This window comes from Anarhichas minor, unplaced genomic scaffold (genome assembly GCF_050575085.1).
Source record: "Anarhichas minor isolate MPS153535 unplaced genomic scaffold, ASM5057508v1 ptg000040l, whole genome shotgun sequence".
Classification (NCBI taxonomy): domain Eukaryota; kingdom Metazoa; phylum Chordata; class Actinopteri; order Perciformes; family Anarhichadidae; genus Anarhichas; species Anarhichas minor.
The window spans coordinates 13,512,642-13,526,569 of NW_027466486.1; the positions used below are offsets into that span (position 1 = coordinate 13,512,642).

At 42.2% G+C, this 13,928-nt stretch overlaps 1 protein-coding gene across 1 annotated transcript in view; it reads right to left on the reverse strand.

Annotated features, from left to right (window-relative positions):
• sntg2 (syntrophin, gamma 2) overlaps positions 1-13,928 on the reverse strand; it is a 73,791-nt gene that overhangs the window by 27,166 nt on the left and 32,697 nt on the right. The window contains exon 9 of the mRNA XM_076108493.1: positions 4,148-4,272. Within this exon, the coding sequence (XP_075964608.1) occupies positions 4,148-4,272 (125 nt within the window). The remainder of the gene's footprint in view (positions 1-4,147; positions 4,273-13,928) is intronic.

Below are 13,928 nucleotides of genomic sequence, written 5' to 3' on the forward strand. Positions count from 1 at the left end.
TGAAAGGCTTAATGACATGAAGTGGAAAAGCACAGATTAAATTATATATTACATTTAGATATGTATTTAAAAAGTAGGTCCAAGAGGCTTTGTGACACAGTGACTAGCAGGGCTAGTTGGCTAACTGCTGTAGCTGGAGAGCTAACTTGCCTGGTTAGCGTTAGCCTCTCTCTGTTCTGGTGACTCACCCTCATATTTTGTTCAGTAAAAAGTTATTGAGGAGGGAAAACATAGCAAGCTTCTTATCTCAGAAAGCTAACGGCCAATTAGCAAACTTGTTGGCTTAGTTTGGTTGCTAACAGGACAAATATACAGTGTATTCAAAAGACACATTTGCACCATCGACTCCTGTCTCATAACTGTCTGCAAACCGATGCTCTGTTGCTTTCTGGTGCACCACAGCTAACAAGCTACGCTAGCTTCCTGCGTTTTGGACTCTCCGCCTCTACGCCCCATGGATGTATAAAGAGAACTGGATACAGCGTCTGAGGCGGAGATCCGTTCATTCCTATAAAAGTCGGGCCACTATGTGAAGTTATAGCTACAAAGTTTGGCGCTCTTACTGGGAGCTTTCTCCTCCCCCTCAAAAGGTTAGCACCGTCAAGACAGCTTGCTATTGGTCAAAGGTGCTAATTTGCTTGTGACCAAAGTTAAACGTGGCGCGTAAGAATCACGCAGGTTCATTTTGTCCCTGGGATGAATCGATTTTGCCTTTAAATTAACAATATTACAGTCTGGTGTTAGCAGACCTTCATAGAGAAATAACACGTAAATAAAAACAATAGACCAAACCTGCTCTACCTAATGTGAGACAACACATCACAACAAATATGTGTTTCCATGCTTCCTCCATAGCTCAAACTGTAACAAAACGACTAACATGAAAAATGAGTAGGCACACATGTCTACTTGAAATGAAGGTGTGGTCAATAGATGTGAGTTTGAGAATGTTTATTTTTACTTATTTATAAACCAGTCAGAGAAAAGAAAAGCTAATTAAATGTAATAGGTCCAATATATAAGATTCTCAGAATTAATTTAGAATAAACAAAATAGAAAGTAAGTAATTAAGTAAAATAATTGAGGTTCCTTTGCTAGTCTGCTAACCGGGTAAATGTATGAAGGAGCACTTGACCTCACACTCGTGTCAAAAGATCCAATGTTTGTACAGCGGAGGTTCTTCGTTGGCCGGCTCCCTCTCCCCTAATCTCACAACCGTTATCTCTCGTCGTTCATGTAAACAAGAGATAGCATTCCCTTGTGTTCTGGCAAATGTGAAAGGCAACAGAATCATCAGTGTTCAAGGTATAAAGCCACAGCAACGTTCAGTTGTAGTCTGTAGCCGTGTTCTAATCAAGTTCAAACTGTTTTTTACTACACATTTTTTTGTATACGTCACTCATAAAATGACATTTTAATCGTCGGATCATGACGGCACTATATTAAGAACAGGAAGGATTAGCATAAATTATACTAACAAACAATAGGTCTCACCACGTTCCTCTGAGATCATCTCAGCTGTTGATCCCCGTTAAGATCCACCCTGATCTGATCTGTATTTGTGCATCCTGATATATCCATGTCGGCCATGTTTTGCAGAGCAAACTCTTGATATTGACGTGCTCGCTGCCTCCAGGGCTCCTTATTGACTGAACTCCATGCTATTCCACATTCAGCACTGGGTTGTCAGGGTTTAGTGCGACTAAGCTCCAAATCTCATCAATACACTCCTTCAATATTTTTTACTCTGCGGCAAAGCAGTCATTAAACTGTTGATCGGACTTGACATCTGGCAGAATTAGTATAACAGGATTGTTGCTTTATCCAAAATAAAGCCTGGAGGCTAAGAGGAAGTCCGAGATATGTGAGCAGTCCTCAGTCATGTGGGCTGTGCTACAGATGAGAAGCTGCTGTTCCATTTCATCCTTACTGACCGCCAGAAGCAGTGCTTTATCACTGTATGTCTTCCGTCCTTCGCGGGGTCCTTCCTTTTCCCTCTTCTTGCTTATGCAGGTTACCTGCTGTGGTAGAGTTTGCCGAGTCCGTTACTATATATACACAGTTTCCTATAGTGTAACTGTTTTTAGCAGCTAGCAGAGTGCTCTTGCTCAGGCTAACTTGGGGCTAATTTGACAGCTCGCTCCCCTCACACTGTATAGTTTCCTGGCCTGTTTTCAGAGTCAGCAAAAAGCTCTCACTCAGACCGACCTTAGCAGTCCGCAGTAACAGCGTTATTATGTTAATGACTCAATAACTGTCTCAAAAGGAGAGAACCAGTGTTGCTATTTAGGACAGAAAACAAACAGAATATATTTGTTTTAATAGTTTTCTTTTGGTGTACGCTGCTCACTGACTCAACAGTACATCAATCAATCAAAATACATTTTTCAAAGTGCCTTTATGGTTCCTTTAGATGTTTGTCGGCCTATTCATAATGATGGTTATTATGAGTGCAATTATAGCTACCGACATAATTACTATCATTATCAATGATCTGACATGCGTTTGGCATCCTCCACCTCTATTCTTTTGTACCGTATGGATTTTAGTACAAGTGTAACCACAGGTTCAAATGTCGGACAGCTATGAAAAACAGAGTTGATCTGGAGTGGTTGTGCTGGAGCCGACTACGACCTTACACCTGGAGGACATTTTCCTACAGTACAGACTCTATACTGGTCTCTATATCAGTATATGAAAAATCTCTAGGAAATATTTAGCCATTATTTTTCTCTTTTGAGTGGTTTGACTGGGTCCGTGACCCTTGGAGTTCATGTGCACTGGAAAGCGCAAAAGACTTGCCACTGCTGATGCAGGAGCAACTGGCAGACACCGAGAAAGATTGCACATTAAAAATTAAATTTGAAGACACAGCTTTGGAGCAGGTTTAAATATCCCTGGAGAAGGAGTACCCAATCATTTTAAGTAGCGCCATTGCAGTTCTGCTGCCCTGGTCCCTGACTTATATGTGTGGACCAGGAGCTCAGTGACAGCTTCTCATCCATCCCTGCATGAATAAGGCGGTTGTGTGCATCCTCAGGCTCCCCATTAATAGTAAGCACATTTATTCATTTTGTACCTCTGTCTCTTTCTCTCATAACAACCACTTGTGTGCGGGCGTTGGCCATCGGAAGGATGTTAAGTGTTACATTGACATGACATGACGTGCCTTGACATGTTTGCATATTTCTAAAGGGTGCCGCGACTCAAAAGAAAAAAAAAGGTTGAGAAACGCTGGTACAGAGTATGGCGTTTTACCTTATCATGGGCAGCTGCCTGTGGCTTTAAATTCGATAATACCCAATGAGGTGTCCAATAAACAAGTTTAATAAACATTTCTAATTAACTCTGCAGCGCAGACTTCCATTGTTTATTTATCATTATGTACCTGAATTGTGCAACCAGACACACCCGAAAGAGCAGGAGACTTCTACTCAGCAAGAGTGCAGGAAATGATAAGGACAAGTGACGAAGGTGAATACTTTCTAATTTGAATAAAAGACAATTGGTAAAGATTAAATCATATATTTAATTCGGCTCAATATTTGCATACAACCATGCATTGTTACTCAGTCCATAAACAAATGGCACCACTATTTAACTTTGAATACGAGTGTATTATGAAAACCAGACAGGTTGGATTTAGACCAGCAAAACTTGTCAGACTTTCATAATACCAATTTTGTAATTAGTGTCTGTCATGAGTTTACCACACACACACATACGAACAATGTAGGAGTGAGTTAAAATAACTGAATGTGATTCAGCCTTGTATGCATGCTACACGATATCTGGAAGTAATGGTTGCCAAATGTCAGCAGCACCATCTGTAATTTCTGTAAAACAAATCCACCTCTTCTGTGTCCCTCACCTTAGAAATAAAACATACTGTATGGATGGAAATCGATACAAAAAAGGACAGGCATAATAATCAAATGCATTAACAAGCTCGCCCAGTGTTCTCACAGTCACACCTTCTGAGCCCGAGCCTCACAGCTGCGGTGACCTTTTAAGCCGTTTATGCCTGCGCATAGTTATTGGCATTAACGTCCCCTCGCTTAAATGAAAAGTGCTTGCTAAGCCAACAACTGTGCTCAGTGAACTGTGTACCTTGGAGGTGAATTATATCATGCTGGATTACCCTTACCTTAATTGATCTGTGCCAGCTTTGTATCTGGAGACTCTGGCCATCAACAAGGGCAGGGAGACGGCATCCAGCCAGCGCTTCTCATACTTTGGCTCATTAGCTGAGGGCGAAGGCGGTGATGGAGCCTGCGTGGAATACATGAACAATGCCAATGAGCTTCCCGCTCCTTTTGATCACGGAGGATGTGGTCCGTGTGAAACACTTGCACCATTTACACGATCAAAGAATTTGTTTCTTGACCCGGATTAATCAGTAGTATGGAATGTAGCAGTACGTAGACATCAAAATGACAGACTGACACTGAGAATTGCTTGAAGGGTAAAATCTGCACCGTCAACCCTGCCTAATTAATGCCTTGAACAGCTATGCGCGCACACACACACACACACACACACACACACACACACACACACACACACACTCTCTCTTTTCACTGAGGGCTTGTCTCACCTGAGGTTGTAGAATCACTTTCCAATAAACATTACAAACAGCAGCACTGTCTCAATGCCTAATTATCAAAAGTATAACTTTTTTTTCTTTATTTTGCAGCCCTAAAAAGCAAAGTGATTTTTTTCTTTTTGCGGGGAATGTTGGTTGAAAACAATCAAGTTTATCTCCTGTACAAGACCATCATCTCCCACATAGGAGATATTATCTTATCTCACCATCTTGTAATGAAATTATCGCTCAAATACGTCAACAGTTCAAATCTTCTCCTTTTAAGACGCACCCTACACACTTTGGTTTTGCTGCTATCTGCTGCTGCCAGCTTTCTTAAATTGTGTATTAAGTTTCAATTTATGTTGAGGTATATGAGATTTAGTACAGTTTTTTCAATTTTTCTCTGGCTGCCAATTATGGAGAAATTTGAGGCCAAAAGAATGAATAGGTATTTAAAAAAAATGCTTCATGAAAATTACCAATGTCCAATACTAAGATAGTACAATAATGAGATCAGCAGTACTGACAAAAGATGAGATCGTAAGCAGTCAGAGTAATTCTGAATTAACAACCCTGTGCCGGGTTTTCGCAATCAGCCTGCTGCCACGTTCCCATTTCTCTATATAAGGAAATGTGCTTGCCTCAAAGTTTATCATGGATAAAGTAGTAACGTTTTTGTAAAAGAAAAGAAAAAAACATACTGAAGAAATGTATATATTGTCCGAGGTGGGAGGCAGAAAAGTGTTTCCACGAGAGTTACGAAGATTGCATTTGTTTTTAAAAGACGCTATGGACTGTGGCTCAGGTTAAAAAAAGAAATGGTTTGATATTAAAGTTTATGCAAAAAAAGAAAAGAAAAAACAAGAAGAAAAACAAGGAAGCAGGTGGAGTAGGAGGACAATGACCACTGATCTGTCAGCCCGAGATGAGTGCCTCTCCACCAGAGGATCATCCATAAGTGGGAGAAATGAGGGTGAAAATAATGACATCCAGCAAGGACTTTCACCCGGAGGTTATTTATTTCAGAGTTGTATTATAGGGCTCTACCGAATAGTTTGAAGCTTCATTCATAATGTTGACATTCCAATTCTAGATCAACACGGCACAGTTTTTTTTTTTTCTTTACACGTCTATATATTCTGCTATTTCTGTATTACTGTAAAAGATGAGGCTATATTTTAAGTACTATGCTGTGTGTAATATTAGATTTCGGTGGTGGCTGCGTTGATTCTAAGTGATCCAAACATTTAGAATAACTCCAGGACATTGTAAAGTCCAAAAGTCAACATGTGTTGAAAAAAGATGAAGAGGTAATCATTTCTAAAATTCAAAACAGGATTTTATCTAATAGCAGCAATCGAACAGCACCATAAATTACATTGACATAACCACAACAACATCAAATCATGTGTGATGGCATCATAAAATATGACAGACATTAGAAGCGTCATTCGAAAACCTCAATTGAAGCGTTGAAATATATATTTCAATTAAAACAATCGAGGATGAAAGATTTTAAATATTGTTGTCCATTAAAGCATTTTGTAATTAATGCGGTTACAATACGAGATGCATTTAGTAAAAGGTGAAAGATCTGAGATTGGGAGCATTTTGATTGCCTCTCAACGGCTCTCAACATGTCGACGTCAAGCTGGCCGCTAACAGCGCTAACAGTGCAAACTATGGCGAAAGTAGTGACAGAGTTAACAGTGTTTCCCTGAGGGGGAAACGGAGGGTGGGTGCTACGCTTCCGCCACAACGCTGTCGGACAGGATGGCGTTATCGTCTGTTACTCCCGTATGAGAGCACGGCAGAGCAGCGGCTCTGAGCTAACCAGTGTGGCACGCTCACATGCACCAACATGCACTAAAAGCACGCGCAGCCTGAGACGACACATACAAAAGGGAGAGTGGCTTCTCTACTCAGGTAGAACATTATTCCACGACCCTTGCATAGATAGAAATGTTCAGAATGTTAAATACAGCTCCTTTAGAAAAAGGTGTGTGTATACATAAAAAGAACGGGTCGAGACTTCATAATTTGAGGCAGTTTCCAAATTTGTTCACAGAGTTGGAACAAATTCAGGTAATGAAATATTGATGAATCCCGGATTTGCGAGTAAAACGTTTACACGTTTAAGCATAGATTTGTGCGTATGCACTGTTTGTGAATGACGTCCAATGTCTCTTGAAGTCTAGTGGTGTTATTAAAGGCATGGTAGGGAAAAATACACTGTTTTTCTAAATTAATGGATTACTATTAATCTTGGCAGCAGCTTGTCTCTGTGAGCTGTTAATGGCTTTTTGAAAACAGTGGGCCTGCAGTATGAGCTTCTGACTGTGGCAAACACACAGGTGCATTCAGGCTTTTCATCGGCATTAGAAAAAGCTACAATTGCAGCCTAAATGTGCCTGGCTTCTAGCAATAACAAATGTGTTAATGTGTCATGGTTATGGGTACTTCCTGATGGTTGCGATACACGTGGCGGCAGGCAAGACTTTAGAACGCACTTTACATCATTACACTATAACTATAACGGCTAACACTACTTTCCCTTCATTAGCAGTCTACTGCTCATATCACATTTGATTTTTTGACAATAGCTTAAAGCCTGCATATAACTGAAATAAAATGATGGTTCATTGCTGAGAAAAGTATCAAGCCCTGAAGAAATAAGAGTCAGTGCAGAACTTTTCTGGGAGTCTGTTCCAGATCTGTGGTGCATAAAAGCTGAATGCTATTTCTCCATGTTTAGTTTTAATCAGAAATGTAATTTAGCCCTAACCTATTCAGGGATGTATTAACCATCCGTAGAATTTAAGAGTAAACTATTTGAGGAACAGGAAGCCAGTGTTCAGATCTGAGCACTGCATTGATGAGATCTACTTTCCTGGTCTTAGTGAGTCTCTAACAGCAGCGGTCTGAATCAGCTGCAGCTGTCTGATCTGAGGCCTGTAAAGACAGGGTTACAGTAGTCTATTGAGCTTACTGAAGATAAACACATGGACTACTTTTTCTAAATCCTGTAAAGACGAGTCCTTTATATCTTGATATGATCTTAAAGTGAAAAATACAGGTCTGAACACATGACTACACCAAGAGATCTGGCTTGATTTGTAGTCTCTTAAGCAGCGTAGGAAGAGCACTGAATTTGAATTGTGTATTATTTATAAAACACTTGTATACTGAGCACTGTTGTGTACCGTTACTCTGATATGAGCAGAACCAGGCAAGCACCAGCCCCTTAAGACCAACGATATGTCAAACGTGTCACTCAAATCTAAATATAGCAGGATAGACGTAAGATCAGAATCAATGGCAGTTAGTTGAGAAGTCCTTTGCTACCCCGGTAGGTGCGGTTTCTGTACTGTGTTTGGATCTGAACTGACTGAAACTCATCAAGAAGATTGCCATCTGCTATCTATGCCGCTAGTTACCACGAACAGTTTAAACATGATGGCGAGATTTGAAATGGGTCTGTTATTGCTTAGAGTTTGAGGACAGAGGTTAGGTCTCTCCGGTAAAGGAGTAACCACGGGAATAATACCAGAACTCAGAGACTTGTATATGATGCTGAAAAGACAGCTTTGAAGCAGACTGAACAGCTTAGAATGGAGTCTAAAGCACATCTGGTTGGTTTAGAACTTGTATCAATTTTAATAAAAAGTGTGGTAGAGGATATTTATACTTGAGCAATCTTTTAAAGCAATTTTGATTACTGCTTATATCAAAGTCAGAATTGTGGCTTCACAGCATAGAACACCAGATTGTGTTTCAGATGCCTCTATTAAAAATGTTCAAAATGTAAAAGTTTAATGAAACACCCTCCGAGACTGATGGCAGTGCATCAAAAAGCATCCGTTCTAAAGGTCCTGAAGCACAATATGTTGCAAAAAAGCTTTGATAGCTGGAAAAGTGCCACTTTAATGCAAATCACACCGCACTTAATGAAGAACAGACGCATTATAACATATTATCTAATGAGTGACGCTATAGCTGCATCAAACAGTGAATCATTCCTGTAGCTAAAGACTACCTGTCAGCACAAAATCCCAAAAACAACGGCACACCACCTGATGTAGCCCCTGTAGCATTATACACACACACACAGTACAGGTAGGTGTGTTCATCACAAAATAACCAAATCACCTGCCTTCACCTGCGTTCAAAATGGCTGAACATATTATCAAAGCATTAAAAGAGCCTTGGGGTGGAATAGTGAGAAGCGGCAAACTGCCTACCTCTGCAAAATGTTGTTGCTGAAGTACACGTGGCATGCAGAACCCCGTCAGCTCCTTACCAGTAATGACTACATTTCTGAAGAAATCACCCTTTGTTCCATTTATGTCCACCCAGAACAACATTTTTTTAGTTGAGCCTCAAGTGCAGTCGGTGAGGTGGCAGGCCATTGAAAGCCATCAGGCCGTCCGAGTGGATTACACTGACGTGCTTCTACTGAGGAGCCGGAAAATAGGAACTCAAGCCACAGTGTTGCTCTTCATTCATTCAAACACTCCACCATGAATACCGATACTTCAGTGGTGAACCATAATTATTTAAAAGCATGTAAATGAATAACTTGACCAGGGTGCAATGGAAAGGGAAAATGATATCAGTCATTTCAATGTCGTGAGAGCCTCCTGACGACAAAGCTTGGTGAATTCTAATCACCTACAGAGGAGGAAGACGCTTCAGTCGTGCGAGTGCTCGGAGAGGAAAAACATCAACCACGACATTCTCTTGCATTGTAACAACCAAGACACACAGTCATCAATGGGTCAGTCATGGGTCAGTCACAGTAGACATCTGAGGACGAATGTGTCTCGCCATGCTATAGAGACATGCTCGCAATGCCAATGCTACCATGCTAACACTTGTTAATTAGCACTAAACACAAAGCACAACTGAGGTTGATAATGATGCTTTGCAGGTATTTGGTCTAAAACCAAAAGACTGATCAAAGATTTTTTTTTTAAACATGAAATGTCTCATCTAGTAGATGTTCAGCTATTTCAATGGACATGTGGAAACTTTTGACCAGGAGACGCTTGAGGAAGCTAATCCAAATTTCATTAATTTCATCAAGCTATTTCACAAAAAAAGAGGAAATTTTAACCTCCAGGTGGCATTGGAGAAAAAGTCAGTAATTCACCTAAGCCAGATAGCAAAGGTATTTTAATTCAACATTAAGTTATGGTCAGAAAGCTTATTGCTATATGGTTGAGGTTAAAAATGTTACCTTAAAAAAAAGAGTCATGTTTTGAACATTGAGATATAACATTTAAATCAACATTGTCTCAATGTGCCCATTGCTAACTTTCCTGCCAGAATATTTTAAATATTCTGTGAGGACTTGGGAACAACCATTTTAGAGGCGTGTGGGACACATTATTTTAAAAAAAGCACTTCTTCATGTGATGCATGCCACTCGTTTGGTTTTACACTATGAAGAAAACTAAAGATTTTATACATAATGAGGAAAACATCTCTAAGCAGTTGAAATGACAAAGGAGGGAGAGACGAGCCCTCAAAGAAAAACATTCTGTATTCAACTGCTCCGAATGCCCAGTGTTCTCAACATCTCGCACTACCCTGAAGAGAAGCAGGCTAATATGCTTGGTTATAAAAAAATAAAAAAATTTAAAAGAGAAAATGGATATAAGCCGATCAAAATGTTCTAGTTCCTGGTAGGTTGATTTTTAACCGCAAACATGTGAACCAATGCCATTATCTATCTAATGTTGTAAATGGTTGTTAAAATGGGGTCCTATTTTCACCGGCACTCTCACCGGTGCCAGCAAACACAAGGCTTGCTTAGGTAACAACCAAGTACTGTAAGGTTTAATATAGTCTTTCATGCTGAGTAATGTGGTGATAAATATATTTACATGGTTAGCTGTACTATTAAATGTCGTCTTTGCTGGTTGTGCTCAAACTAGTATAAATATATACGTCTAAGTTGCGTCTATCAAAAGAACATACAAGGGAAATTCTTCAAAACATCTTTCATCATCTTTTCAGTTAAAGTTGTGTGGGTTCATTTTTTTAGGATTCATGTTTTTTAGGATTCATGTTAACAATATTTCAAGCTGTGTGCCGACACCTCCTTTGAGACTATTGGGAGATTCCTACCTAACTTGCACTTGTCAGTGAAATAAATCTTAAGTAAAAGCTGAGAGATGAGGATGTCCTTGTTCGCCAGCAATGCAAAGTCATTTCATACGTGCTTTCATAAGAGTACCAGAATCTACCTCAGAAGCTATACCTACCGCATTTTAGTCTCGACAACGTGCAAGAAATGGTCATTGGCACGACTAAGTCCCATACTCCGCTTTTCACGAGTACTGGCTGCACTATGATTGAAAAGCGTCATTCTGTCAGAGTTGGTGTAAAAATGATCTCAGGCCATGTTTGAGGCCGTGATTGTTAGTCTTTTTGCATGTGATTGGACTGTATCAACTTGTGAAAGCACATAACGTACATAAAAATTCAGTCCAGTAAAAGTGCATTACATCATGGAAAGTTACTTTCTGTGAACCCCCTGAAGCCCTCCTACCAACACACTATCTCGCTCTAATCTGTCAAGGTTGGACTTCCAAGGTGATTTACAGAAAACTGTCTTCCACCACTACAAACGGTCCACTGTCAGCTGCAGGTGGGAATGCAAGGCAGGCCTTTAAAAGGAGACTGTAATGAAAGACTGCGTGTCATCAGAATCAGAATCGGCTTTATTGGCCATGTATGCGTGCGCATACATGGAATTTGCCTCCGGTTACACATTATTCTCATCGTACATATACACACATATGAAATATATACAATAAACAAGAGAAATATAAGAAAAACAAGGACATTTAACAGCTATATACAATATAAGTATAAATATATCCCAAACAAAAGTGTGTATGTATACTGTATATATATAAAATACAATAGTGCAAACAGAGGTAGTGCAATATGACTTATTTATTGTTCATCAGAGTGACGGCCAGTGGAAAGAAACTGTTCCTGTGTCTGGTGGTTTTGGCGTACAGAGCCCTGTAGAGCCTACCAGAGGGGAGGAGTTGGAACAGCTTGTGTCCAGGGTGTGATGGGTCTGCAGTGATCTTTCCTGCCCGTTTCCTGACTCTGGAGGTGTACAAGTCCAGGATGGAGGGCAGGCTGGAACCAATGATCCTCTCTGCAGACCCGACAATCCGTTGTAGTCTGTTTCTGTCCTGTTTGGTGGCCGATCCAAACCACACAGTAATAGAGGAACAGAGAACAGACTGGATGATGGCTGAGTAGAACAGGATCAGCAGCTCCTGAGGTAGGTTGAACTTCCTGAGCTGGCGCAGGAAGTACAACCTCTGCTGTGCCTTTTTCCGGATGGTGTTGATGTTGGGAGCCCACTTCAATCCCGGGAGATTGTGGATCCCAGAAACCTGAAGGTCTCCACAGCGGATACAGTGTTGTTGTGTATGGTGAGGGGGGGGGGGGGCAGTGTTGGGGGGCTCCTCCTGAAGTCCACTGTCATCTCCACAGTTTTGAGCTTGTTTAGCTCCAGGTTGTTCAGACCACACCAGAGGACCAGCTGTTCAACCTCCCGCCTGTACGCAGACTCATCACCGTCCCTGATGAGGCCGATGATCGTTGTGTCGTCTGTGAACTTCAGGAGCTTGACCGTTGGGTCCTCTGAGGTGCAGTCGTTGGTGTAGAGGGAGAAGAGCAGTGGGGAGAGCACACATCCCTGGGGGGGCGCCAGTGTTGATAGTCCGGGTGCTGGATGTGATTTTTCCCAGCCTCACCTGCCTGTCAGTCAGGAAGTTTGTGATCCACTGACAGGTGGAGGCTGGCACAGTGAGCTGGGAGAGTTTGGGTTGGAGCATCTCCGGGATGATGGTGTTGAACGCAGAGCTGAAGTCCACAAAGAGAACCCTTGCATATGTCCCTGGGGAGTCGAGGTGTTGCAGCATGTAATGCAGTCCCATGTTGACTGCATCATCCACCGACCTGTTTGCACAGTAGGCAAACTGCAGGGGGTCCAGCAAGGGTCCTGGGATGTTCTTCAGATGGGTCAACACCAGTCTTTCAAAGGATTTCATGACCACAGACGTCAGGGCGACGGGCCTGTAGTCATTTAATCCTGTGATGGAGGATTTCTTGGGGACCGGGATGATCGTGGAGCGTTTGAAGCATGAGGGGACTTCACATAGCTCCAGTGATCGATTGAAGATCTGTGTGAAGATGGGGGCCAGCTGGTCAGCACAGACTTTCAGGCAGGAGGGGGACACACCGTCTGGGCCTGGTGTCTTCCTGATCTTTTGTCTGTGAAAGAACCGACTCACATCCTCTTCGCAGATCCTCAGTGCCGGTGGGGGGTCGGTTGGGAGAGATGAGGAGGAGGCAGGGGGTGTAGATGGTTGTTTGATGGGGCAGGTGGGGGGGGTGAGGGTAGGCTTATCAAACCTGCAGTAGAAGGCATTCAGGTCGTCAGCCAGTTGGTGATTGGCCTCAGTGGGGGGGGGGGGGGGGGGGGGGGGGGTGGTCTCCTGTAGTTCGTGAGTACTTGCAGGCCTCTCCAAACTGACGAGGGGTCGTTGGCCGAGAACTTTTCCTCCAGCTTTTCAGTGTAGCTCCTCTCAACTACCCTGATCTCCCTCGTCAGTGTGTTTCTGGCCTGGTTGTACAGGATCCTGTCCCCACTTCTGTAGGCCTCCTCCTTGGCCCGACGAAGCTGCCTGAGTCTTGCAGTAAACCATGGTTTATTGTTGTTGAATGTGCAGAAGGTTTTATTCGGCACACACATGTCCTCACAAAAACTGATGTACGATGTCACAGTGTCAGTGAGCCCATCCAGGTCTGTAGCAGCAGCCTCGAAAACACTCCAGTCAGTGCAGGCAAAGCAGGACTGTAGCTCCAGCTTTGCCTCGTTGGTCCATCTCCTCATAGTCTTGACCACAGGCTTTGCAGATTTTAGTTTCTGCCTGTAGGTCGGGAGAAGATAAACCAGACAATGATCAGAGAGTCCCAGAGCTGCACGGGGGAGTGAGCGGTATGCATCCTTTATGACAGTGTAGCAGTGGTCCAGTGTGTTTTTGTCCCTGGTGCTACACTTAATATGCTGTCTGTATTTAGGCAGTTCTTTGCTGAGGTTTGCTCTGTTGAAGTCCAAGAACAATGAGCAGGGAGTCTGGGTGTTTGTGCTCCATGTTGTTGATCTGCTCAGCCAGGTGTTGGAGCGCCTCACTCACACAGGCCTGTGGTGGGATGTAAACACCGACCAGAATGAAAGAGGAAAACTCGCGCGGTGAATAAAAAGGTTTGCAGTCTATGAAAAATGTTTCTAAGTGAGGGCTGC